This window comes from Macaca mulatta, chromosome 5 (assembly GCF_049350105.2).
Source record: "Macaca mulatta isolate MMU2019108-1 chromosome 5, T2T-MMU8v2.0, whole genome shotgun sequence".
Classification (NCBI taxonomy): domain Eukaryota; kingdom Metazoa; phylum Chordata; class Mammalia; order Primates; family Cercopithecidae; genus Macaca; species Macaca mulatta.
In genome coordinates this window covers 1,947,426-1,972,746 of record NC_133410.1, presented here as the reverse complement: position 1 = coordinate 1,972,746, position 25,321 = coordinate 1,947,426, and the positions used below count along the sequence as shown (strand labels likewise).

The window sequence follows — 25,321 nt, the reverse complement described above, 5'->3', positions numbered from 1 at the left end:
CCTCAGGTGATCCACCCACCTCAGCCTCCCAAAGTGCTGGGATTACAGGTGTGAGCCACCTCGCCTGGCCCCCAATTCTTGTAATTTTTAACAATAATGGCTGGTTAGCCACTAAAACTTTTGGAGTGGTGGGAGGATGTTGGGTGGTGAAACTGCACAGTCTGAAGGTGGAGCTCAGCATTTGGTCTTTCCAGTTGCTGTGTTAGATGTTAGAGCTCTCTCTGGACCTCTTGATGGTGATAAAAGTACTTTTGCCACTTCATGCTTATGTAGCAGGTTTTTGGTAAATAATAATAATTAACTTTTTTTTTTTTTTTTTTTTGAGATGGAGTCTCGCTCTGCTGCCCAGGCTGGAGTGCAGTGGCCGGATCTCAGCTCACTGCAAGCTCCGCCTCCCGGGTTCACGCCATTCTCCTGCCTCAGCCTCCGGAGTAGCTGGGACTACAGGCGCCCGCCACCTCGCCCGGCTAGTTTTTTTTTTTTTTGTATTTTTTAGTAGAGACGGGGTTTCACCATGTTAGCCAGGATGGTCTCGATCTCCTGACCTCGTGATCCGCCCATCTCGGCCTCCCAAAGTGCTGGGATTACAGGCTTGAGCCACCGCGCCCGGCCAATAATTAACTTTTTATGTGTGATTCTGTCATTTCAGGAAAACAAATGTCTTCCGTAGTTACTACTGCACTTTGTGACAGGGACACTGGCAGGTCTACTGTAGGAACAATAGGGATTTCAGAGCCAGCACAACCCAGGGCTGGACTGTGGAGGAGGTCCTTGAACCCCTATGAGTGATACATCAAGTGGAGTGCTGCAGGCCCCTGCTACTAATATCTTACATGAGTAGGGTTCGTTGTCACAGTTAATGAACTGACCTTGATCTGTTACTGTTCACTAAAGTCCATAATGTATTCAGATTTTCTTTTTTTTTTTTTTTTTCTTGAGACGGAGTCTCGCTCTGTCGCCCAGGCTGGAGCGCAGTGGCCGGATCTCAGCTCACTGCAAGCTCTGCCTCCCAGGTTTACGCCATTCTCCTGCCTCAGCCTCCCAGGTAGCTGGGACTACAGGCGCCTGCCACCTCGCCCGGCTTGTTTTTTGTATTTTTTTAGTAGAGACAGGGTTTCACCGTGTTAGCCAGGATGGTCTCGATCTCCTGACCTGGTGATCTGCGCGTCTCGGCCTCCCAAAGTTCAGATTTTCTTTACTCTCCTATTCTTCACTCTAAGGTCTTTCTTCTGTCCCAGGACCCATCTGCACTACCCACCTTGATTACTTCTCAGGCTTTCCTTGTCTGCAGTGACCTTGACATCTTTGAGGAGTAGTGCTCAGGTGGAGTGTAGGGTGCTTGCTGCTCTACTGGTATTTTTTGATGTTTCCTCATAATCAAGCTGGGAAAGATGGTTTTTCTGGAGGAAGACCACAGAGGTGAAGCATCCTCATCACATCATATCTAGGCTTCATGCTATCCAAATGATTTGTCACTGTTGATGTTGACCTTGATTGGTAGGCTGAAGTGGTGTTGGTCAGGTTTTCACTGCCCAGTTACTCTTCTCCTGCCTCTCCATATTGTCCTCTTTGGGAGGAAATCGCTTTATGAGTAGAAGCAGGGTTGACCCTGAGGGCTGTGTAGGAGAGGTGACCTCTGGCCTGAGCTGCCTGGGGACAACAGTGCCATTTGTTGAAACTGGGGAGGAGCACAAGGCAGGGGGTGAGTTGAGAGTTCTTGGAGGTGTGGACTGTGCGGTGCTCATCAGACCTGTGGGGGGTGTGTATTCAAGTCAGGGAAGAGATTGCCTGGGGAAGAGGTGGAGGTCAGGTAGGGAGGATCTCCCAGCAGTGGCAAGGGGATCATTGTCTCCTGGAAGCCAGGTGAAGAAAGGTGTGTTATGATAAGAAATATATTTGTTCTTTGACCCGATCCTGGCACCAGCACTGAGGGCTGAAAACCCTGGAAGTTTCCTGAATGATGGGAGTGTCTTTTTTTGTTTATTTGTATTTTTGACAGGGTCTTGCTCTGTCACCCAGGCTGGAGTGCAGAAGCTTGATCATGGCTCACTGCAGCCTCTAAGCGATCCTCCTGCCAGCTGATTTTTTTTATTTTTTGTAGAGACAGGGTCTTTCTGTGTTGCCCAGGCTTAACTCCTGAGCTCAACAGCAGTCCACCCACCTTGGCCTCCCAGAGTGCTAGGATTACAGGCGTGAGATTGGGAGTGTCTTCTATTATTCATTATCACAGCACCTGAGTTTATGCTAATGAGGTGACTCTAGGCAAGCCCTTAGATAGATTGAGGCGCTGGCTGTGATGTGATTAGAGGGTGGGAACTTCCTGCCCCTTCCAGGAAGGGAGAGGGTTTGGAGATTTAGTTCAGTCCCCATGGCCAGTAGGCTAATACTGTAATCAATCATGAAGCCTTGATGAGAACTTCCGGGTGAGGAGGCTGGTGAGGCTTCCCATTGGTGTTCACCCTGCTCCACAGGACAAAGGATCCTGTGCTCAGGACCTCTCTGGCCTTGGCGTCTTGGCCTCTCTATCTGGTTGTTCCTAGGCACCTTTTATAATAAACTGTGATAGTAAGTAGAGCCCGTTGCTGGCATCTGAGTCATTCTTGTGAATTATCAAAACCAAGGCAGTCATGGGAACCCTCAAATTTGTAGTCAGCTGAAATGTGGGTAGCCTGGGCATATGGAGTGGGGGCAGTCTTGTCGACTGAGCCCTTACCCTGTAGGCTAACTCCGGGTAGTGTCAGTATGGAATTAAATTGTTGGACTCCCAGTTGGAGAATTCATTGATGTTGGAAAAAAGAACAGAAGGGCTCCCAGCAGGGCCTGGCCACAGATGACGTCTGTGCTCATGAGGGACATGGAGCAGTGATCCCCATCGCCCTGGATGGCCTTGACTTGGGGTTCCTTGGAGAGCTGGGAACAGAAGCCATCAGAACAGGTTTTAGGGAGAGCCTAGTAAGGGAGCCCGTGGGACAGCAAGTGTTAGAGAGAAGGTAGGATCACTGCGGGGGGCAGATCAGGGAGCTCTGGGGACCTGCCAGCCTTCCTGCTTGCTGGGCTGAGCCCTTAAGGCGCAGGAGCTGGCCAGGGCAGGGGTGGAGGGGCCGAAGGTGCCATGGTGTGGGGAGGATAGTAGAGAATGTGCTGGGCCCCCTTCGTGTGGAGAAAGGTGAGGGACCAAAGCTGGTCTCAGCTGGAGTGAGAAGGGTCTTGGTGTGTTCACTTGCACTGTGCTTTTAAATTTTAACTTAAAATGTAACTTGATGTGTATGAGAACATAGCTAACATTTTTCCCTTAACCCAGCTCCCAATTTACAGACCAGACTGTTACAAGCCCTAAATGTGGCACGTGCTAGGAATTTCCTTCCCCACAGAAGCATGAGGGTTGCCTCCTGTTAAATGAGGTGAAGTGACAAGTGGGTCCGCTGGGAGCAGGATCAGTGCCTGCCCTCCCCATCTTGTCCCTCCTCTCATGCTGGCTCTCGTGGCTGGCTGGAGTGAGCTCCCCCATCTTAAACCTGCACTTTCTGCTCCCTGGCTGAGGACTCATTGCAACCCCACTGCCTAGAGGTTCAAGGCCACTGGGCATCTCAAGGTGCCACCTGCTGGCTCTGGCACCACCTAGCCTCTGCACAGCCTGGCCTGACACCTCCATGGGCTGGTGCCTCTGGCCCTGCTGCTCCTATTCCTGTCTTGTTCCCAGCATGAAGTTTGACCACAGTGGGCTCTGAGTGTCGGTAGTATGAATTAACTCCGACTTTATGCTTGTAGGAACTACAGCAAGTTAGGGAAAACATCAAAAACATGTTGAAATCCTAGAAATGTGCTGTACGCTTATCACTTGTTGTTTATACAAGAAATGGCTTACTCTTGGTGTTTGTGGTTCTAGTAATTCTTTTTTTTTTTTTTTTTTTTTTTGAGTGCAATGGCGTGATCTCAGCTCACTGCAACCTCTGCCTCCCGGGTTCGGGTGATTATCCTGCCTCAGCCTCCCGAGTAGCTGGCATTACATGCACCTGCCATCATGCCTGGCTAATTTTTTTTTTTTTTTTTTTTTTTGTGGAGATGGAGTTTCACCATGTAGGCCAGGCTGGTCTTGAACTCCCGACCTCAGGTGATCCACCCGCCTCGGCCTCCCAAAGCGCTGGGATTACAGGCATGAGCCACTGCGCCCGGCCTGTGGTTGTAGTAATTCTTACAGCTCTTGCCCCTTGGGGTCATTGCTTGCTCTGTAGGGCTGTCTGCATAGAGATCACGTTTCTCCCAGAGCCAGCTGAAGTGAGTGGGGATGGTGCCAACTGGTAGGAGTGCTCCCTCCCTAGGGCTGGCCTGCTTGGCTTCCCTCTTGGGGTGTCTGGAGCCAGGGTCTACTTGAGGCTCCCCATCTTTCTTTAGGACTACTTTGAGATACTGTTTTCCTAACTGGGGCAGACCCTTCACTTAGCAATGTTCTGAAACCTTCCAACACTCAGAACTGGGTTCCAGAAACTTACACACACAGGTTTCTTTTTTTTTTTTTTTTTTTTTTTTTTGAGACGGAGTCTTGCTCTGTGCCCCAGGCTGGCGTGCAGTGGCGCGATCTCGGCTCACTGCAAGCTCCGCCCCCCGGATTCACGCCATTCTCCTGCTTCAGCCTCCCGAGTAGCTGGGACTACAGGCGCCCACCACCTCGCCCGGCTAATTTTCTTGTATTTTCGTTAGAGACGGGGTTTCACTGTGTTAGCCAGGATGGTCTCGATCTCCTGACCTCGTGATCCGCCCGTCTGGGCCTCCCAAAGTGCTGGGATTACAGGCTTGAGCCACCGTGCCCGGCCCACACACAGGTTTCTACAAAAGAGATCTGTACTCTTTCAGACCTTTTTTTTTTCTTTTTGAGACGGAGTTTCACTCTTGTTACCCAGGCTGGAGTGCAGTGGTACAATCCAGCCCACTGCAACCTTTGCCTCCCGGGTTCAAGCGATTCTCCTGACTCAGCCTCCCAAGTAGCTGGGATTACAAGCATGCGCCACCATGCCCGGCTAATTTTGTATTTTTAGTAGGGACGAGGTTTCACCGTAGGTCAAGCTGGTCTTGAACTCCTGGCCTCAGGTGATCCACCCGCCTTTGCCTCCCAAAGTGCTGGGATTATAGACGTGAGCCACGGCACCCCGCCTTCTTTCAGACTTAGAAGATATCAGGCTGGGCGTGGTGGCTCATGCCTGTAATCCCAACACTTTGGGAGACCAATGCAAGAGGGTCGCTTGATGCCAAAAGTTGGAGACCAGCCTAGGCAAATAGGTAACAAAATGAAACCCCGTCTTTACAAAAATTAGCCGGGCATGATGGTACATGCCTGTAGTCCCAGCTGCTTGGGAGGCTGAGGCAAAAGGATCCCTTGAGCCCAGGAGTTCAAGGCAGCAGTGAGCCGTGATTGTACCACTGCATTCCAGCCTGGGCAAAGTCAAATAAATAAATAAAAATGAACAAAAGGCTGGGCACGGTGGCTCATGCCTGCAATCCCAGCACTTTGGGAGGCCAAGGCAGGCAGATCACCTGAGGTCAGCAGTTTGAGACCAGCTTGGCCAACGTGGTAAAACTCCATCTCTACTAAAAAAAACAAAAAACAAAAAAAACACACACACACACAGAAATTAGCTGGGCATGGTGGTGGGCACCTGTAATTCCAGCTACTCAGGAGGCTGAGGCAGGAGAATCGATTAAACCCAAGAGGCGGAGATTGCAGTAAGCCAAGATCACGCCATTGGCACTCTAGCCTGGACGCAGGAGCGAAACTCCAAAAACCAACAACAAAAAAAGGTATCAGTATGAATCCCTGACTTACTACTTATTTATTTTCCCCTGTTCCTGTTATAGGTAGTCCGGGGGATCCTGCTCATCTCAGCTGTGCCAACACCCTGGGGTTGAGGAGCTGCCTGTGAGTAAATCAGTATCACTCTGCACCTGTCTATTTGAAAACAGGGTTTGAAAATGGTGGAGAGTCACCAGTGACTCTTGACTTTTGAGGGAAACAGTGTATCCTACTTTCCTGTTCTTTGTTTCTTTTAAACCTTTATTTTTCCATTTTGAAAATGATTGTCACATGCCTCAGTTAATCTTTAGGAAGTATAGAAGCATTCCTAACCTCAGTGCCCAGTTGCACTTGGAGGGCTGGGGACAGAAGCCTTCCTGTCCCCTAACAGGAATTAAATGGAATTTAATTTTTGGACTCCCAGTTGGAGTGGGCACTGGCCACTGAACCTTCAAAGTGTCCAGTGTCAGTATTTTGGTGTACAGCAAGTCTCATTTAATGTCTGTTGGTTCTTTGAAACTGCAACTTTTTTTTTTTGAGACAGTCTTGCTCTGTCACCCAGGCTGGCGTGCAGTGGCACATGCTTACTGACTGCAACCTCTGCCTCCCAGGTTCAAGTGATTCTCCTGCCTCAGTCTCCCAAGTAGCTGTGATTACAGGCATGCTCCACTGCACCTGGCTAATTTTTGTATTTTTATTAGAGACAGGGTTTCACCACATTGGCCAGGCTGGTCTTGAACTCTTGACCTCCCGTGATCCGCCCGCCTTAGCCTCCCAAAGTGCTGAGATTATAGCTGTGAGCCACCATGCCCGGCAGAAACTGCAACTTTAAGGTCCACAAATAGCGTAATTTTATTATGAGAAAAAAATTTGGTTTTCTTATGTCTTTTTGCTTGCGGTTGCATTTTCTTTTTTTTTTTTTTTTTTTTGAGACAGTCTCGCTCTGTCGCCAGGCTGGAGTGCAGTGGCGTGATCTCAGCTCACTGCAACCTCTGCCTCCTGGGTTCAAGTGATTCTCCTGCCTCAGCCTCTAGTAGCTGGGATTAGAGGCACCGCCACCACACCCAGCTAATTTTTGCATTTTTAGTACGAAAATATAGAATTTTCACCACATCGGCCAGGCTCTTCTTGAACTCCTGACCTCAGGTGATCCAACTACCTCAACCTCCCAAAGTGCTAGGATTACAGGCATGAGCCACCACGCCTAGCTGCTCCCGTTATTTTCTTTAGTGAGTTCTCCAGCAGGTGTTCCTCCCTGGGGACCAGTTCCCCCAAACCTCATCTCTCTGGACTTTCCTTTGAGTGTTTGTCTGTCCTTCTAGATGAGCTGAACCATTTCACTTCTAAAGCAGTCTTTTTAGGATCGTAACTGAAGTGTCATTAAACCCATCAAAGCAGTTGGGAAGGAATATTACTTTTTTTTTTTTTTTTTTTTTTTGAGACAGGGTCTCATTCTGTTCATTGCCCAGGCTAGAGTGCAGTGGTGCAATCATGGCTCACTGCAGCTTTGATCTCTCAGGCTCAAGCCATTCTCCCACCTTAGCCTCCTGAGTAGCTGGGACTTCAGGCACGTACCACCACGCATTGCTAAATTTTTTTCTTCTCGGTATTTTTTGTAGACAGGATCTCACTGTGTTGTCCAGGCTGGTCTCAAACTCCTGGACTTAAGCAATCCTCCTGACTTTGGCCTGCCAAAGTGCTGGGATTACAGGCATGAGCCACTGCACCCGGCCTATTTTCTTTGTATAGGTCACATGCATTGCATTTTAGATAATTTCCAGATGTTTATTATTTTCTATTTCTTTTCATTGTCTTTTCTAAGTGATTATTGCTGTCCCGTAAGTTGCTAAGTTGTACAATTTTCTTGTATCTGACCCCTTTCCTGTTATTTGTTCAGCTCTTGTAGCAGCCCAGGTTTAGTTTATGGCTGTGATCTTAGTACACAGTAATCATCTGCCTTTTCTTTCCCAGGGCTTCTGCTTCTGGGGTGGTTTCAGTTCTTAGCTCAGTAGCCAGATCTGTGTCAGAGCAGCTGTAGTCAGTCATGCAGTATCACAATAGCAGGAAATACAGAATGTAGTGTTTGTGACATATGGTGTTAGCTTTTGGGTTTAAGTAATCTTTGTTCTGTCTGTTTTTTTTTTTTTTTTTTTTTTTTTGAGACGGAGTCTCGCTCTGTCGCCCAGGCTGGAGTGCAGTGGCCGGATCTCAGCTCACTGCAAGCTCCGCCTCCCGGGTTCATGCCATTCTCCTGCCTCAGCCTCCCGAGTAGCTGGGACTACAGGCGCCCGCCACCGCGCCCGTCTAGTTTTTTGTATTTTTAGTAGAGACGGGGCTTCACCGTGTTCGCCAGGATGGTCTCGATCTCCTGACCTCGTGATCCGCCCGTCTCGGCCTCCCAAAGTGCTGGGATTACAGGCTTGAGCCACCGCGCCCGGCCTGTTCTGTCTGTTACTCTTTTTATTAGGAATGGATGTTGAATTTGTCCAGCAACTTTTTAGCATTTAAATTTCATACTAAAACAAAAGCTGGCCGGGCACGGTGGCTCACACCTGTAATCCCAACACTTTCGGAGACTGAGGTGGGCAGATCACAAGGTCAGAGTTCAAGACCAGCCTGGCCAACATGGTGAAACCCCATCTCTAATAATAATTTAAAAATCAGCTGGGCATGGTGGAATGTTCCTGTAATCCCAGCTACTTGGGAGGCTGAGGCAGGAGAATTGCTTGAAGTGGGACCCGGGAGGCGGAGCTTGCAGTGAGCCAAGATGGCGCCACTGCACTCCAGCCTGGGCTACAGAGCGAGACTCGCCTCAACAACAACAACAAAACATAAAAGCTGTACTTTAGTCACGTAACTTTTTTTAAAGTTCCCAGTTTTGAACGTCTACTTGAAAATTTAAACAATGAGGACTGTACAGCTGTTTTGATGGACTTGTTTACTTATCAAGAATTAAGGATGAGGCCAGGCACAGTAGCTCACGTCTCTAATCTCAGCACTTTGGGAAGTTGAGGTGGGCAGATCGCTTGAGGCCAGAAGTTCAAGACCAGCCTGGCCAACATGGTGAAACCCTGTCTCTACTAAAAATACAAAAATAACGGGGTGTGATGCTGCACGCCTGTAATCCCAGGTACTTGGGAGGCTGAGGCAGGAGAATCACTTGAACCCAAGAGGTGGAGGTTGCAGTGAGCCAGGATCACACCACTGCACTCCAGGCTGGGCAACTGAGGGAGAGTCTGTCTCAAAAATATATGTATAATAATTATGGATGAGGCCAGGTGCAGTGGCTCATGCCTGTAATCTCAGCACTTTGGGAGGCTGAGGCAGGCAGATCACTTGAGGTTAGGAGTTTGAGACCAGTCTGGCCAACATGGTGAAACTTCATCTCTACTAAAAATACAAAAATTAGCTGGGTGTAGTGGCACATGCCTGTAATCCCAGCTACTCGGTGGCTGAGGCAGGAAAACTTTGTGAACCTGGAAGGTAGAGCTTGCGGTGAGCCCAGATTGTGCCACTATACTCCAGCCTGGGTGACAGAACAAAACTGTGTCTCAAAAAAAAAAAAAAAAGAATTGTGGATGGTGGTAATGTTTCAGCAGCCAAAAACTTTTACTTTTTATTTTGGTCACACAGTATACACACCTGGAGTCACCAGACAAGTAGCTATAAATCGTAACCATTTACATTAGTTTTTTTTTGTTTGTTTTTTTTTTTTTTTTTTTTTTTTTTTTTGGAGACAGAGTCTTGCTCTGTCGCCCAGGCTGGGGTGCAGTGGCCGGATCTCAGCTCACTGCAAGCTCCGCCTCCCGGGTTTAGACCATTCTCCTGCCTCAGCCTCCCGAATAGCTGGGACTACAGGCGCTCGCCACCTCGCCCGGCTAGTTTTTTGTATTTTTTGTTTTTTTTTTTTTTTTTTTGAGACGGAGTCTTGCTCTGTCACCCAGGCTAGAGTGCAGTGGCCGGATCTCAGCTCACTGCAAGCTCCGCCTCCCAGGTTCACGCCATTCTCCTGCCTCAGCCTCCCGAGTAGCTGGGACTATAGGCGCCCGCCACCTCGCCCGGCTGGTTTTTTGTATTTTTTAGTAGAGACAGGGTTTCACCGTGTTAGCCAGGATGGTCTCGATCTCCTGACCTCGTGATCCGCCCGTCTCGGCCTCCCAAAGTGCTGGGATTACAGGCTTGAGCCACCACGCCCGGCCTAGTTTTTTGTATTTTTTAGTAGAGACGGGGTTTCACCGTGTTAGCCAGGATGGTCTCGATCTCCTGACCTCGTGATCCGCCCGTCTCGGCCTCCCAAAGTGCTGGGATTACAGGCTTGAGCCACCGCGCCCGGCCTACATTAGTTTTTTTAAACAGTTATTTTACAGATGCAGGTAATCCTCAGTTGAAATGGCCCAGATCTCTGAGGGTGAGTAGGTGGATCATTTTTTTGGGGCGGCCGGGGACGGAGTCTCACTCTATCGCCTAGGCTGGGGTGTAATGGCACAGTCTTGGCTCACTGCAACCTCCACCTCCCAGGTTCAAGTGATTCTCCTGCCTTGGCCTCCCAAGTAGCTGAGATGATAGGCATGCACTACCACGCCCGGCTAATTTTTGTATTTTTAGTAGAGACAGGGTTTCACCATATTGGCCAGGCTGGTCTCAAACTCCTGACCTTGTGATCCACCCGCCACAGCCTCCCAAAGTGCTAGGATTACAGGCGTGAGCCACCACGCCTGGCCTTTTTTTTTTTTTTTAACCTCTGTAGAGACAAGGTCTCACTATGTTGCCCAGGCTAGGGTCGAACTCCTGGAATTGAGCAGCCCTCCTTCCTTGGCCTCGTGTAGTGCTGGGATTACAGGTGTGAGCCATGGTGCTCAGCTGATAGAGCTTTTTTTTTTTTTTTTAAGACAATCTCACTCTGTTACCTAGGCTGGAGTGTGGTGGCACGGTCTTGGCTCACTGTAGCCTCTGCCTCCCTGCTGCCTCCACCTCCCAGCTTCAAGCAGTTCTCATGCCTCAGCCCTCCAAGTAACTGGGATTACATGTGTGTGCCACCACACCCTGCTAATTTTTGTAGTTTTAGTAGAGACAAGGTTTCACTATGTTGGCCAGGCTGGTCTTGAATTCCTGGCCTCAAGTGATCCACCCACGTTGGCCTCCCAAAGCACTGGGATTACAGATGTGAGCCACTGCGCCCTGCCAGAGTATTTTTGATCCAAGAGAACATCATGGACATTATGTATCAGCTTCCAGCGTTCTTTCCCATAGAAACAAAGGCAGAGAAGCAGCGCCCAGACTTTGGCTAAGCAGACTGTCAGACAGCAGTTGTGAGACCCAGCAAACCTGAATCTCATTCAGTGGGGAGACCTCAGCTGATGTGAGGCATTTTTGTTTCTAAATCTGTACTTAGTGTGAATGCTGATGGGATTTGCCGGGGGATGTTACTGTGGTGAGGACCAGGCCCCTGTGGGTGTGTCCAACTCTGGATGGCTCCCTGCCTTCACTGAGTCCGCCTTGTGCTTCTCTGCCTGGTCTGTTTTTTTGAGTCTTCGTCTTTGCCTGTCAACACCCCGTGACTGCTGGCATCATGCCTTCTTGTGGAAGCCACCATCTTCCTTGCTAACTGAGGGTTGGGAAGTTGTGTAATTCAGCTTGATGTAGGGAGGAGGTGTGTTCCCATGCACGGGCACTGTCGTCACCCACACTGGGAGGTGAGCCCACCTCACAGAAGGAACACAGCCTGGCCAGGGGGCAGTCTGAGGCTGCGTGGGCTCTGCTGCATTCTGTGTGGCTCGGCCCTCAGCATGCCTTGACTCTGGACTGTGTGGATTCAGGGGCCTCTTCCTGGCTCAGAGGTGACTCCAGAGCTGGGGAGAACCTAGAGACATGGTGGGTGGGGCTGGGCCACCCTGGAGAGAGCCTGGAGCTGCCCTCACAGGGATTGGGGAGGTGACCAAGGGGGGGTGCCTGTCCCCCTTTCTGCCCCTCCCAGGCCTCACTGGTGTCCACCAGGCACCTTCCATGTGTCTGTTTCCCGTATTCTTGAGAACCTTTCCATGAGGTCAGTGTTGGGTTTGCTTGTCTGCAATTGAGGGAAGACTCTGAGCCTGGGAGAGTTCTTGTGGGAGATCCCAGACCATTACTGGTGCAGAGAGGAGCCCCCGCTGCCTGGGCTTCTGATCCTGGTGTGCGCTCACTCTAAGCTGCCCTGGGCTGACAGTGCCCTGCACCAGTCGCACTGCCCTCTCCGGGCTACAAGCCGAGGCAGGCCTGTGTCTGCAGGCCCCCAGTATCCCCATCTGAGAGACAAGCAGCGGGTCCGGAGAGTCCCCGCCTGGCTTTCAGCTCTGATCGGTGGCTTCTCCGAGGCTGTGAGGCAGTGGTAATCACAGGAGCCACATCGTTGGTGGGTGTTCCCATGTCTCAGTTACTGTCCTGGTACTTAGTATCTATTAACACACGAATTCACTAGAAATGCTCCCAAAGCACAGAGAGGTTAAATTACTCAGTCAAGGTCACACAGCAGTAAGTACTGGAGCTGGAATTTGAGCTCCAACAGTCTGCTCCGGAACTCCGGCTTTGCCGCTGGTGTCAGGCCAGGCACAGAGAACTGATGGAAGCAGGAGGAGCTGATGTGAAGTTATACGACACACATGGCCTTTTAGGTGAGCTCGGGCCACCCAGGGGGGATTTGTGCCCAATTGCAGGGGAGTTTCTAGTGTGCCAGGCAAGACACGCAGGAGATCGTGAGCCTGAAAGGGCCTCACACAGGTCAGCTGTTTGAATTTTGGACTGTAAATGGTGTTGTGGCACCACATTGCGGTCAAATGATAGTCTCTGTGTTGCACACAAACCGTAGGCTCTGGGCCAGGCACAGTCCATGCTGCAGATGCTCGGGCTGCAGTGGCCTCCTCAAGGCCTTTCTGTGATGGATACGGCACAGGCGGCTGCTGGGGCCGATGCAGCTTGGACCGAGATGGGTCTGGGTTAGTGCCAGCCTCCCGCTGCCGCCTGTGAGGCCTCGAGCCTGCTCTCTGGCCCTCGCAGACCCACATTCCGGTTGGGAGAAAGCAAGTGTGGTGCACACAGTATGCACCTGGTCTCTAAGATGGCCAGTTGTCAGCAGGGCACCCGCTAGGAGGCAGCACTGTGGATGAGAGGCCAGAGCGGTGCAGTGGTCAGGGAGGTCTGAGTAAAGCAAGGGCGTGAGCTAGGGATGTCCAGGCAAGGGGGCAGGTGTGAGGCTCTGATCTCAGAGCCTGCTGGTGCCAGAGTGGACAGGTGCGTAGAGGAGGAGGAGATGGGCTTTGGGCCTTATTCTTTGGATTTTACTGTTTTGCTCCGGTGCCTGCAGACAGCTAGTGTAGAGATCTGAGGTCAGCGAGCGCCCTTACTGATCTGCAGGTCTTGCTCAAGAGCCACGGGTCTTTCCAGAAAGTCGCTTGTTGGAGGAGAGGACCTCCAAAGTCAACAAAGTCTCTACTCTGCCCTCCATTCCCCCACGAAGTGCCAAAGCGATGCACCCTACCTCCCCAAGTCTCTGGGAGTGGGCCTGGGAGACCCACCCAGGGATCCATCCTTTGCTGATTGTGTTTGTGTCTGACCTGCCCGCCCTTCTGTGGGGATCAGCAAGCCCATGCTGCTGTCCGACGAGGTGTGGGGCTGAGGGGGCTGCACGCTGTCCTGGCCTCCCTTCCGAAGGGCTCCCCAGGGGCAGTGCAAACATCAGGAAGTAGGTGGGACTGTGTGTGGTTGTGACATGGCATGGCACGGGGCATGTGGGTTTTGCTGCTGTTGGTGTTTGGTGCTGAGCTGTCAAAGGCTAGTGCTGGCTCTTTTTTTTTTTTTTTTTGAGACGGAGTCTCGCTGTGTCGCCCAGGCTGGAGTGCAGTGGCCGGATCTCAGCTCACTGCAAGCTCTGCCTCCCGGGTTTTTACGCCATTCTCCTGCCTCAGCCTCCCGAGTAGCCGGGACTACAGGCGCCCGCCACCTCGCCCGGCTAGTTTTTTGTATTTTTTAGTAGAGACGGGGTTTCACCGTGTTAGCCAGGATGGTCTCGAACTCCTGACCTCGTGATCCGCCCGTCTCGGCCTCCCAAAGTGCTGGGATTACAGGCTTGAGCCACCGCGCCTGGCCAGTGCTGGCTCTTAATACTGTTTTCTACTCTTCCCTTTTCAAGGAATGTTCCGTTTGGCTGCTGCACTTCCATCCACCCTGTGTACCCATCCTTCAGAGGTGATCACCTCGGCTGTTGGACTCTGAGACCCGAGTGCCTTCGCACGGTGTTGGGAGCGCCATGGACCTCTACCTCTGTGGGTTTTGTGGTCGTGGGACCTCGGTGCCTTCCTGTGCGCGGCTGGCACTCTTCACGCCCTGTTGGCGATGACTCGGTAGTAGAGAAGTCCCTCAAGTCCTTGAAGGACAAAAACAAGAAGCTGGAGGAAGGTGGCCCAGTGTACAGCCCCCCCGCAGAGGTGGTGGTGAAGAAGTCCCTGGGGCAGAGGGTGCTGGACGAGCTGAAGCACTACTACCATGGCTTCCGCCTGCTATGGATCGACACCAAGATCGCAGCACGCATGCTCTGGCGCATCCTCAACGGCCACACCCTGACCCGCCGGGAGCGCAGGCAGGTAATGGGGACATGTCCAGTCCTTTCTTTTTTTTCTTGCTGTATCACCCAGGCTGGAGTGCAGTAGCGCAATTTCCGGGGCATAGGCAATCCTCCCGCCTCACCCTGCCGAGTATCTGGGACCACGGGCTTGTGCTACCACACCTGGCTAATTGTTTTTTGTAGATCCGGGGTCTCACTTTGTTGCCCAGACTGGTCTCAAACTCCTGGGCTTAAACAATCCTCCCACCTCAGCCTCCTAGAGTGTCGGGGTTACAGGTGTGAGCCACCGTGCTGGGCCGTGCCCAAATTCTTTTCACTCTATAGATTGCTTGAAAGTTATTTTTAGGGCTTGCTTTCTGTTTGGTAGAGAAAAAAACCTATTGCCTAGGAAAAACTCGGTTTACCCGTGTTTTTCATCTCCCCTCCACTGCAACAGTCATCCACATAGAAGACCACACAGCAGACACCAGCTGGGTGTCCTCTGATTCAGTTCTGACAACATCTACCTGGAGATAACATCAGATCCCACAGGGTGAGGACTCTGTCCCCAGGATGCCGCCCACCAGTCTCAAGTCCAGGCCTCTCGGAACTTCTAACAGACTGGCTTCAAGTTAGGTTCCCACCAACCCCTCTTCATTTTTATTTTTATTTTTTGAGACAGTCTCACTCTGTCGCCCAGGCCTGAGTGTGGTGGCACAGTCTTGGCTCACTGCAACCTCTGCCTGCTGGGTTCAAGTGATTCTCCTGCCTCAGCCACCTGAGTAGCTGGGATTTCAGGCATACACCATCACACCTGGCTAATGTTTGTATTTTTAGTAGAGAGGGGTTTCACCATGTTGGCCAGGCTGCCCTCAAACTCCTGGCTTCAAGTGATCCACCTGTCTTGGCCTCGCAAAGTGCTGGGATTATAGGCATGGGCCACTATGCCTGGCCCCCTCTTTGTTTTTAAATTGTTTTAATTTTTTATTTTTGTGGGTACATAGTAGGTACATGTATTTATGGGCTACATGAGGTGTGATGGCACCCCCATCCCCACTTTGGGTTCGATTAATTTGCTGGAGTGGCTCACAGAACTTAGGGAAACACTTATCAGTTTAGTATAAAGGATAGTGCAAAGGATACAGGTGAAGAGACCATCAGGCAAGGTATGTACAGGGAAGGGGCATGGAGCTTCCATGCTTCCCGGGTCGCAACTCCCGGTGAACCTCTACAGTGTTCAGCTTTCTGGAAGCTCCTTGAACCCAGTCCTCTTGGGCATTCCTTCCCTCGGCATAGGGCGGAACCCTCTTTAGGGAGGGTCTTAAAACCCATAGTCAAGAAGTTGGGAAGATTAGTGACCTGCCTGAGGGCAGGTGAAAGGAGGGTAGGGAGGTCAGAGGCCTGCCCCCGAGGCCCGACACACCTAACATTATCACAAAAGACTGTAACAAGGGCAGTTGAGCCAGGAACTAATACCTGTCATAACACCACACCTATGCAAAGTCGCACCTAGCCACTGAATTGAATTGCAACACCTTCTGCTCATGTTTCGACTCTCCCACCAGCAGTTTTGAGCACACACCTCCACCCACTCTCAATGCCTTGACCCTCTCGATGCCATTCCCCTTCCCCGCTGTTGTTTCCAGGGAGGGGTCTGCGTCGGCACTGTTGCACTTCTGGTGCAGGTGCAGGCCCTGTCTTATTGCTTCCAGGTTTGTCTGGAGGGCTGTGTGTGTCTCTCTGGGTGAGTTTGTTTTTATTGTTGGGATCCGTGCTCCTGACCCCAAGGTTCCACATCTGCCATCTGTCGTAGAACCCGCTTGCTCACCAGTGGCCAGGCTCTTGGGGCTCCTGGTTTGGCCTCTGGTGCACCAGCTCCTGCTGTCCTTCACGGTTCTAAAAAGATTCTCCATTTTCTGTCTTTGTCTCGGGGCTGCAATCTAGATGTCTTCTTTCTATTTTACTCATTTTCTTTTCAGCTGAAGTAATCTTATTTAATGCAACCACTGAGGTTTTATTTTCAGTGGCTATGTTTTTAAGTCTAAAAGCTCGATTAGTTTATTTTTAGTTAGTTTTTGTTTTTTTTGTTTTTTTTTTTTTTTTGAGATGGAGTCTTGCTCTGTCGCCCAGGCTGGAGTGCAGTGGCCGGATCTCAGCTCACTGCAAGCTCCGCCTCCTGGGTTCACGCCATTCTCCTGCCTCAGCCTCCTGAGTAGCTGGGACTACAGGCGCCCGCCACCTCGCCCGGCTAGTTTTTTGTATTTTTAGTAGAGACGGGGTTTCACCGTGTCAGCCAGGATGGTCTCGATCTCCTGACCTTGTGATCCGCCCATCTCGGCCTCCCAAAGTGCTGGGATTACAGGCTTGAGCCACCGCACCCGGCCTTAGTTAGTTTTTTTAAGTTAAAAGAGATGGAATCTCACTTCAGAGGGGTACACCTTGTATGATGTAGGTGGTGAGCTAGTTTGCTTCAGCACAGATATCGTTTGCTTCTGTGAGAGCCGTGGGACACCATGGGCCGCAGAGAGTGCAGCCCTGTGTGAGAATCAAGTCCACTCTCCCAGGTGCAGCCTCATCTCCTGTCCGCTCCACCCTTTCCTCCCAAGGACACCTCATGGTTTCTAGCTCTTGGGGTTTATATCACGTTTGTGTGACTCTGGTATTTATTTACTTATTTTTATTTTTGAGATAGGGTCTCGCTCCCCTACCCAGGCTGGAGTGCAATTGCACCCTCAAAGCTAACCAAAGCCTCAGCCCTCCCAAGCATAAGGGATCCTCCCACCTCAGCCTCCCATGTAGCTGGGACCACAGATACTGATGCCATACCAGGCTAATTTTTAAATTTTTTGTAGAGACTGGATCTCACTGTGTTGCCAAGGCTGGTCTCAAACTCCTGACCTCAAGCAGTCCTGCCTCGGCCTCCCAAAGTGCTGGGATCACAGGCATGAGCCACTGTACCTGGCACCAGCCTTCCTTTTTAAAGATAATCCTGGCCAGGCGCCTTGGCTCACGCCTGTAATCCCAGCATTTTGGGAGGCCGAGGCGGGCCGATCAGGAGATCAAGAGATCGACACCATCCTGGCCAACATGGTGAAACCCTGTCTCTACTAAAAGTACAAAAATTAGCTGGGCGTGGTGGCGGGCACCTGTAATCGCAGCTACTCAGGAGGCTGAGACAGGAGAATCGCTTGAACCCGGGAGGCAGAGGTTGCAGTGAGCTGAGATCGCGCCACCACACTCCATCCTGGAGACAGAGCGAGACTCCGTCTCCAAAAAATAAAAATAAAAAAAATAAAGATAATCCTGTGCACTTAAATGTGCTCTAAGAGGATGGGATCTGTAGTTCCGCTTTTGTGTTTAAAACATTTAAGAAGTTATTTTCTTGTTTGGGCACCGTGGCTCACGCCTGTAACCCGGCACTTTGGGAGGCTGCAGATCACCCGAGGTCAGGAGCTTGAGACCAGCTTGGCCAACATGGTGAACCCTGTCTCTACCAAAAATATAAACAGTTAGCTGTGCTTGGTGGCACGTGTCTGTAATCCCAGCTGCTTGGGAGGCTGAGGCAGGAGAATCGCTCCAACCAGGGAGGTGAAAATACAATGATCCGAGATCGCACCATTGCACTCCAATGTGGATGACAGAGCTAGATGCCATCTCAAAAAAAAAAAGAGCCGGGCGCGGTGGCTCAAGCCTGTGATCCCAGCACTTTGGGAGGCCGAGACGGGCGGATCATGAGGTCAGGAGATCGAGACCATCCTGGCTGACACGGTGAAACCCCGTCTCTACTAAAAAATACAAAAAACTAGCCGGGCAAGGTGGCGGGCGCCTGTGGTCCCAGCGACTCGGGAGGCTGAGGCAGGAGAATGGCGAGAACCCGGGAGGCGGAGCTTGCAGTGAGCTGAGATCCGGCCACTGCACTCCAGCCTGGGCAGCAGAGCGAGACTCCGTCTCAAAGAAAAAAAAAAAAAAAAAAAGAAAAGTTGTAAATTTGGATTTTAGTGATGATTTCACAATGTATAAATTTACCAAAAATCATCAAATTTATTTATTTATTTTTTTGTTTGTTTGTTTGTTTGAGATGGAGTCTCGCTCTGTCGCCTGGGCTGGAGTGCAGTGGCCGGATCTCAGCTCACTGCAAGCTCCGCCTCCCGGGTTTATGCCATTCTCCTGCCTCAGCCTCCCGAGTAACTAGGACTACAGGCGCCCGCCACCTCGCCCAGCTAGTTTTTTGTATTTTTTTAGTAGAGATAGGGTTTCACCATGTTAGCCAGGATGGTCTCAATCTCCTGACCTCGTGATCCACCCGTCTCGGCCTCCCAAAGTGCTGGGATTACAGGCTTGAGCCACCGCGCCCGGCCAAATTTATTTAAAATAGGTGAATGTTATGGTATATTAATTACACCTCAGTAGAACTGCTAAAAAAATTAATGAGACGTATCAAAAAACACGTACCAGCTTTAAGGATATGTCCTGCCCAAATACGGAACCGTTTGGGAATAAAGACAGTCATAAATTGTAATCAGTGAAAAAAATATAGGAGTCCATGGGTCCAGTGCAATAATAAATAGAAAAATGAATGTACAGGAAGGCAGGGTTCTCCCCTCCTACAGATGACAGATAGGAGAGTTAGGGAGCTTCTGTTTTGTGTCCATGAGAGTAGAGGCTGGCTCCATGAATGCAGGGTCGGGAGAGAGAGGCTGGGGAGGAGGAAGAGGACATTGCTGCTCTCAGGGCGTCTCCCTGGGATTGCTCACACCTGGGATTGCCAGTGGAAACATAGGAACTACACGGAACACCTTGGCCAAAGGACCCATGTGAGCAGCACCGAGGAGGGGCAGCATCACCCACGCTGTTTTCCAGCAGTTGTTCAGGCTTCACGGGGATTTCTGATTGTTTCAAATTGGGTGTTTCTTTAATGGCATCAAGCACTAGTTTGTTTATGTCAATGAAATACTTGGGTTTTTTCCTAATGACTGCTTTGTAGTATAGTCTGAGGAAACACAAGAGAAGCCCTGCTTCTAGAGCACCCTCCAGGAGAAGGTATGGGTCAGCCAATCCTGGTGACCCCTCACCACTCTAGTCATGCCCAGTCCTCAGCCTGAGCCCTCACTTGCTGGCCCCGAGCCCGGATTCCTGGCCAGTGTCCTTGGAGGACCGAATCGCCGGGAGCACCCAGTGGCCCTTGGTGTCAGCACTATACCCTCCTTTTCTGGAGGCTGCTGGTACTTGCTTTGGACCCTGAGAAAGAAGTGGGTTTCGGTAGTGGTCTGCTGAGTGGTTCTAGAACTTAGAGTCCTCAGTGGGTCGTGTGAGTCGCTGCCTGAGGTTGTGCCTGTAAACCGTTATAGGAGAAATGCTCACACCCCTTGCCCCTGTTCCCACATGTGCTCTACTCCCCTCTGATGGATTCCACCCCTTTCCAGTTTCTCCGGATCTGCGCTGACCTCTTCCGCCTGGTGCCATTCCTCGTGTTCGTGGTGGTGCCGTTCATGGAGTTTCTGCTGCCTGTTGCTGTGAAGCTCTTCCCCAACATGTTGCCATCCACATTTGAGACTCAGTCCATCAAGGTGAGGGCAGCATCCCAACTGCTTGTTTTGGAACAAGATTGAAATTCATTGTGGTAGCTTCCTTGTTTGTGACTATTTCAAGTGCTAGACATTTTCGAGACTATGTATCTTCATATCGTCCTTGTGCTATGCGATAATTATTCAGTGGATGCTGGGTTTTGGATTTGTTTTTCTTTATTTATTTATTTATCTATTTATTTATTTGTGTTTGAGACAGAGTCTCACTCTGTCACCCAGGCTGGAGTGCAGTGGTGCGATCTTGTCTCACTGCATGCAACCTCTGCCTGCCGGGTTCAAGAGATTCTCCTGCCTCAGCCTCCCAAGTAGCTGGGATTATAGGCGTGTACCACCATACACAGGTCTTGCCCTGTCACCCAGGCGGGAGTGCAATGGCTCGATCACTGCTCACTGCAGCCTCAAGTTCCTGGACTCAAGTGATCCTCTTGTCTTAGTTCCTGAATAGCTGGGACTACAGGCTAAGCCACCATGCCTGACTAATTTATTTTGTTTGTTTTTTATAGACAAGATCTGCTATGTTGCCCAGGCTGGTCTCAAACTCCTGGGCTCAAGTAATCTTCTTGCCATGACCTCCCAAAGTGTTGTTATTACGGGTGTGAACCACTGCTTCCAGCTCAATGTGTTTTAAAATACAGGTTTTCTTTTTTTTTTTTTTTTTTTTTTTTGAGACAGAGTCTTGCTCTGTCGCCCAGGCTGGGGTGCAGTGGCCGGATCTCAGCTCACTGCAAGCTCCGCCTCCCGGGTTTAGACCATTCTCCTGCCTCAGCCTCCCGAGTAGCTGGGACTACAGGCGCCCGCCACCTCGCCCGGCTAGTTTTTTGTATTTTTTAGTAGAGATGGGGTTTCACCGTGTTAGCCAGGATGGTCTCGATCTCCTGACCTCGTGATCCGCCCGTCTCGGCCTCCCAAAGTGCTGGGATTACAGGCTTGAGCCACCGCGCCCGGCCTAAAATACAGGTTTTCTAGACCAGTGTTCCTCATGCTGTAGGGGAGTTGTGAGGTCCTTCTGGGGCAGGGTCAGCCAGCTGCAGCCCACAGGCCAGATCTGGACCCTGCCTGTTCTCAGTCCCCTGTGGGAACCTGCGATGCCCAATCATGTGTCTTGTCTGTGAGGCACCAGCAGAATTAAGCAGTTGTTTTAGACCACACAGCCCATGAAGGCCAAATGCTTTCCTGTCTAGCCTGTTAATGGAAAGTGTGCCGACCTTTGCTTTAGGGGATCACACGAGTTTGTTTGTTTTTTGTTTTGTTTTGTTTTGTTTTTTGAGATGGAGTTTCACTTTGTCACCCAGGCTGGAGTGCAATGGTGCAGTCTTAACTCACTGTAGCCTCCACCTCCTGGGTTCAAGAGATTCTTGTGCCTCAGCCTCCCAAGTAGCTGGGATTACAGGTGTGCATGCCTGGCTAATTTTTGTGTTTTTAGTAGAGATGGGGTTTTGCCATGTTGGCCAGGCTGGTCTCGAACTCCTGACCTCAGGTGATCCACCCACCTTGGCCTTCCAAAGTGCTGGGATTACAGGCATGAGCCACCGTGCCTGGCCCACAGGGGTATTTTTTAAAACCATGAAATAAAAGGGTTTGAGAATGTATTGCACTTATATGAGTCAGTGTTTTGTGAAATGTTTCTGGGGGTGGGGGTTGGGCACAAACGTGAGATGTTTTCCTTGCCCAAACCACAGTCTGAGCAGTTGGAGTGCACTCCTGAGCCCACCCTCCAGGAGGCCCCAGGGTCTAGGTGCCGGCAGGAGAGGCCGGGGCCTGGAGTGCAGTGCCCTCTCTGCCCTTGCAGGAGGAGAGACTGAAGAAGGAGCTTCGGGTCAAGCTGGAGCTGGCCAAGTTCCTCCAGGACACCATCGAAGAGATGGCCTTGAAGAACAAGGCAGCCAAGGGCAGCGCCACCAAAGACTTCTCTGTATTTTTCCAGAAGGTGCTGTGATGCGTCTGAGTCCCTGTGACCTCACCAGGGAGCCTTCCTTGCTTTTCTGTTTCCCCTTCGCTGTGCTCAGCAGAGTGGAGCTCCCCCAGGTGGCTGGCTGGCGCTTGAGACTTTACCCAGGAGGCTCAGTTGAGGGCCAGTGGAGTGTCAGGAGTCTGGCCTCCCTGAGCTCCCAGTGAGTTGAGCTGTGGTGGCTGCTCCTCGTCAGCCTTCAGAATCACGGGTGTCTGTGTCTCATCACCCTGCAGTCCTCCAGGCACAGTAGAATCTGACCCATGAGGGGCCCGAGACCCTGATGTTGTGAGGTGTGGGTGGCTTGGCCGGGCTCCTCTGCTGGGCACTGCCCTCTGGCTAGACTTAGTCAAGAAGGTCCCAGGTCCCAGGGGCTGGTCAGAGGCCTGGACTGTGAGAGCAGTGGGGGCTCTAGAGGAGGAGCGGCCCTCGAGGTTTCCTGTGGTCATGTGGCGTGAGGTGAGGATGGGGGAGAGGGTGGGTGCCATGGACGAGATCCCTGAGGACCAGATGGGGCTGACGAGGCCAGTGTCATTGGCTTGAGGGACTTGGGACACTTCGGAGTCAGAAGGATGTCTGAAGTGCAGGAAGAGCTTAAACCTGGGGCTAGAAACTCCAGCCATGCGTGTGCCTTGTCTGTGGGGTTTTCCCACTGCAGCACAGAGGCGAGTGGTTTCCATGGCTGCAAAGCCAGAAATACTTGCTGTCTAACCCTTGACAGAAAAGACTGCCAGGCCAAGGCCTAACCACAGAGAAGCCTCTTGGAAGGAGGCGGCACGGCCATGGGGCTGCTGAGCCCCCAAGGAGTGGGTGGTGGTTCCAGCAAGATGTTCTAGGGGGAGCCATGCTTTGGGAGCCTCACCCAGGATGTTGCACCTGGCAGAGTGGGAGGAGGGGCTCGTCCCAACCTTTCCTGGGCTGCCGAGCTGCCAAGAAGGACGTGCTTGCGGTCACCCGCATTTTGGTGTGCTGCATAGGGTGGCCCCCAGGAGCGCACCTGAAACCATGTCTTGGAGCTGGCATCCTGCATGTTACGATTTGAGCTGGGCACCAAGTCAGGCTCGTCCTCCCTCGTCTGTCCTCTCTGCTAGGGACCCTCCTAACCCAGCTCTTGGCAGAGACTGAGCTGGTGGCTTGTCCCTCAGGTGGGAGGAACCACAGAGGGTCACCCAAAGGGCTCTGAGTGATCTGTGCTAAGGGAATCTAGCTCTCCCTAAAGAGCTAGATGGCACACCCCTCCCCCAAGGCTCAGGCAGTCATCTGTGGGAGATGTCGGTGCATACGGGTGCACCTCTTCCTGCCCCAGAGCAGCAGGGTCCCAGCCACTTTTGTGGCAGAGAGAGGATCACAGGACCTGCATGCAGCAGCCGGTAGGCCCAGGCCTCTCCCCCAGCAGACAGCAGCCTCAGCTTTACTGTCTCAGGAAGGGCAGGTCCAGAGGCCAGATACCACCTCTCCCCAGGCTAGCCCAGCACTTGAGTCAGAAGTCAGTGGTTTGAGGCTGAGCCGGGCAGATCATTTGAGACCAGCCTGGCCAACATGATGAAATCCTGTCTCTACTAAAATACAAAAATTAGCTGGGCGTGGTGGCGCAGCCTGTGATCCCAGCTACTCGGGAGGCTAAGGCAGGAGAATCGCTTGAACCCAGGAGGCGGAGGTTACAGTGAACCGAGATTACACCACTACATTCCAGCCTGGGCGACAGAGCGAGACCCTGTCTCAAAAAAAAAAAAAAAAAAAAGAAGTCAATGGTTTGAGTCCCTGAGGATGAGAGGCAGCACCTTTTGGGAATGTGATTGGTCATGGGAGGGAGCTGGGTGGGCACGTACCCCAGGGATGACCCTTGTGACCACTTCCGCAGATCCGGGAGACGGGGGAGAGGCCCAGCAATGAGGAAATCATGCGTTTTTCCAAATTATTTGAGGATGAGCTTACCCTGGACAACCTGACGCGGCCGCAGCTGGTGGCCCTGTGCAAGCTGCTGGAGCTACAGTCAATCGGCACCAACAACTTCCTGCGCTTCCAGCTCACCATGCGGCTGCGCTCCATAAAAGCAGACGACAAGGTAAGCCGGCCACACTCTGTGCCACAGCTATAGCGTTTACCTTTTTTTTTTTTCCTGATGACAAAAGCAGCATGTCCTCATTGTAGAGACTCGGGAAGATGCTGAACAATGGAAAATAAGCTCACTAGAAGTCTTGCCACTTGCAGATTGCAGATCCTTTGAAGATGGATGTCTTTTCTCTGGCAGCTTCTCAGATGATCTCTCTGTGTTTGGATTTCATCCGTTTTACAATAACTTGCTTAGGTGTGTCTGTCTTTGTGTTCGTCCTGCTTATTGATGACGGCGCCTCCGTGCCTCTCTCCTCCCATGAGGAGGGGCCTCATCGAGGGTCCGTTTGCCCCTTTGCCCTGTCCCGTCCATCGCACGCGCTTGACTGTGTTTCACGCCCTTTTGTGCTTTCAGGGCGCTGCCCTCCTTCTGGGTCTGATTACTCCTCTTTTTTTTTTTTTTTGAGACGGAGTTGAGGGCCAGTCATTCCTACGAATCAAGGCAAGGTCATGTGGGAAGCCTGTATCCTGCCCTTGCTGGGACCCAGCAGGCACCCTAGCCCTGGCGGGGATGGTGTCAGAGAAGGCTGAGCGGGGCCAGCCCCTGTAGTGTCAGTGGAGACCACGTCGGGGGCTTGAGCTTTCCTCTCATCTGATAGTGTGTCCGCCACACTTCCCCACCGCTGGGGTGGCCTGGGGGACCCAGCGGGGAGTTGGGACTTTGACCACTGCCCAGCAGGAACAAGGCCATGTCTACCATTGTGCCCGTGGGAGCCAGGTAGGAGACAGTACTGAGATGCTTCTGCCCTCCTGCTGGGAGAGGCACCTGTGAGAGCTGGAACTCCCACGCACCCGCTCCCAGCGGTAGCAAGCAGCACCGCTCCCGCGGATGTCTGTGGAGGCTGGGTGGGGAGCCTGCACTTCTTCCGAGGCAGCGCTCCCACCACTTCTGAAATATGCCTAGGATTTAGCTTATGGATGTGAATGAGTGACAACATGGAGAGGTCAGTGCCATTGAGAGAAATGTGTTACCCACAGCTTCCCTGTCACTTGGCCCCACAAAGCCTCCACACGCATGGGGAGCAGTAAGCTCGGGGGGACGATGCCTGCCTTCCTTGTGTGCAGCAGGTGGAGACATGTCTGACTGGGCAGGAAGGGAAACACAGACGTTGGGGTTTGTGGTTGGTGCTTGAAAGCTGGACCACAGGGAGGTGGAAACAGCTTTGGCCTTGTTAGCTTGGCCCTGGGATTAGTAGATGCCAGATCATCAATTGCAAACTCTGTGCAAATTAGAATACCCACCACCCATGCCACCATGCACCAGAGGAGGTCAGCTGCGACAAACTGGAAGTCAGATCTAGATTGAAGAAGCAGGAAGG

The 25,321-nt window shown here is 51.6% G+C and overlaps 1 protein-coding gene across 7 annotated transcripts in view; it reads left to right on the top strand.

Moving 5' to 3' along the window:
• Positions 1-25,321, top strand: part of LETM1 (leucine zipper and EF-hand containing transmembrane protein 1) — a 43,626-nt gene that overhangs the window by 1,575 nt on the left and 16,730 nt on the right. For 5 of the 7 annotated variants that reach the window (XR_013417667.1, XR_013417668.1, XM_015137855.3 and 2 more), the window contains exons 2-6: positions 5,851-5,911; positions 13,947-14,397; positions 19,781-19,924; positions 21,732-21,869; positions 23,752-23,955. Coding sequence is in view for 5 of the 7 variants with exons in the window: in XM_015137855.3 (XP_014993341.2) it covers positions 5,851-5,911; positions 13,947-14,397; positions 19,781-19,924; positions 21,732-21,869; positions 23,752-23,955 (998 nt within the window). In the remaining 2 variants the exon portion in view is untranslated. Of the gene's footprint in view, positions 1-5,850; positions 5,912-13,946; positions 14,726-18,028; positions 18,417-19,620; positions 19,925-21,731; positions 21,870-23,751; positions 23,956-25,321 lie in introns of all 7 variants that reach the window. The other 2 variants (XM_078002970.1, XM_078002969.1) reach the window with 2 other exon arrangements.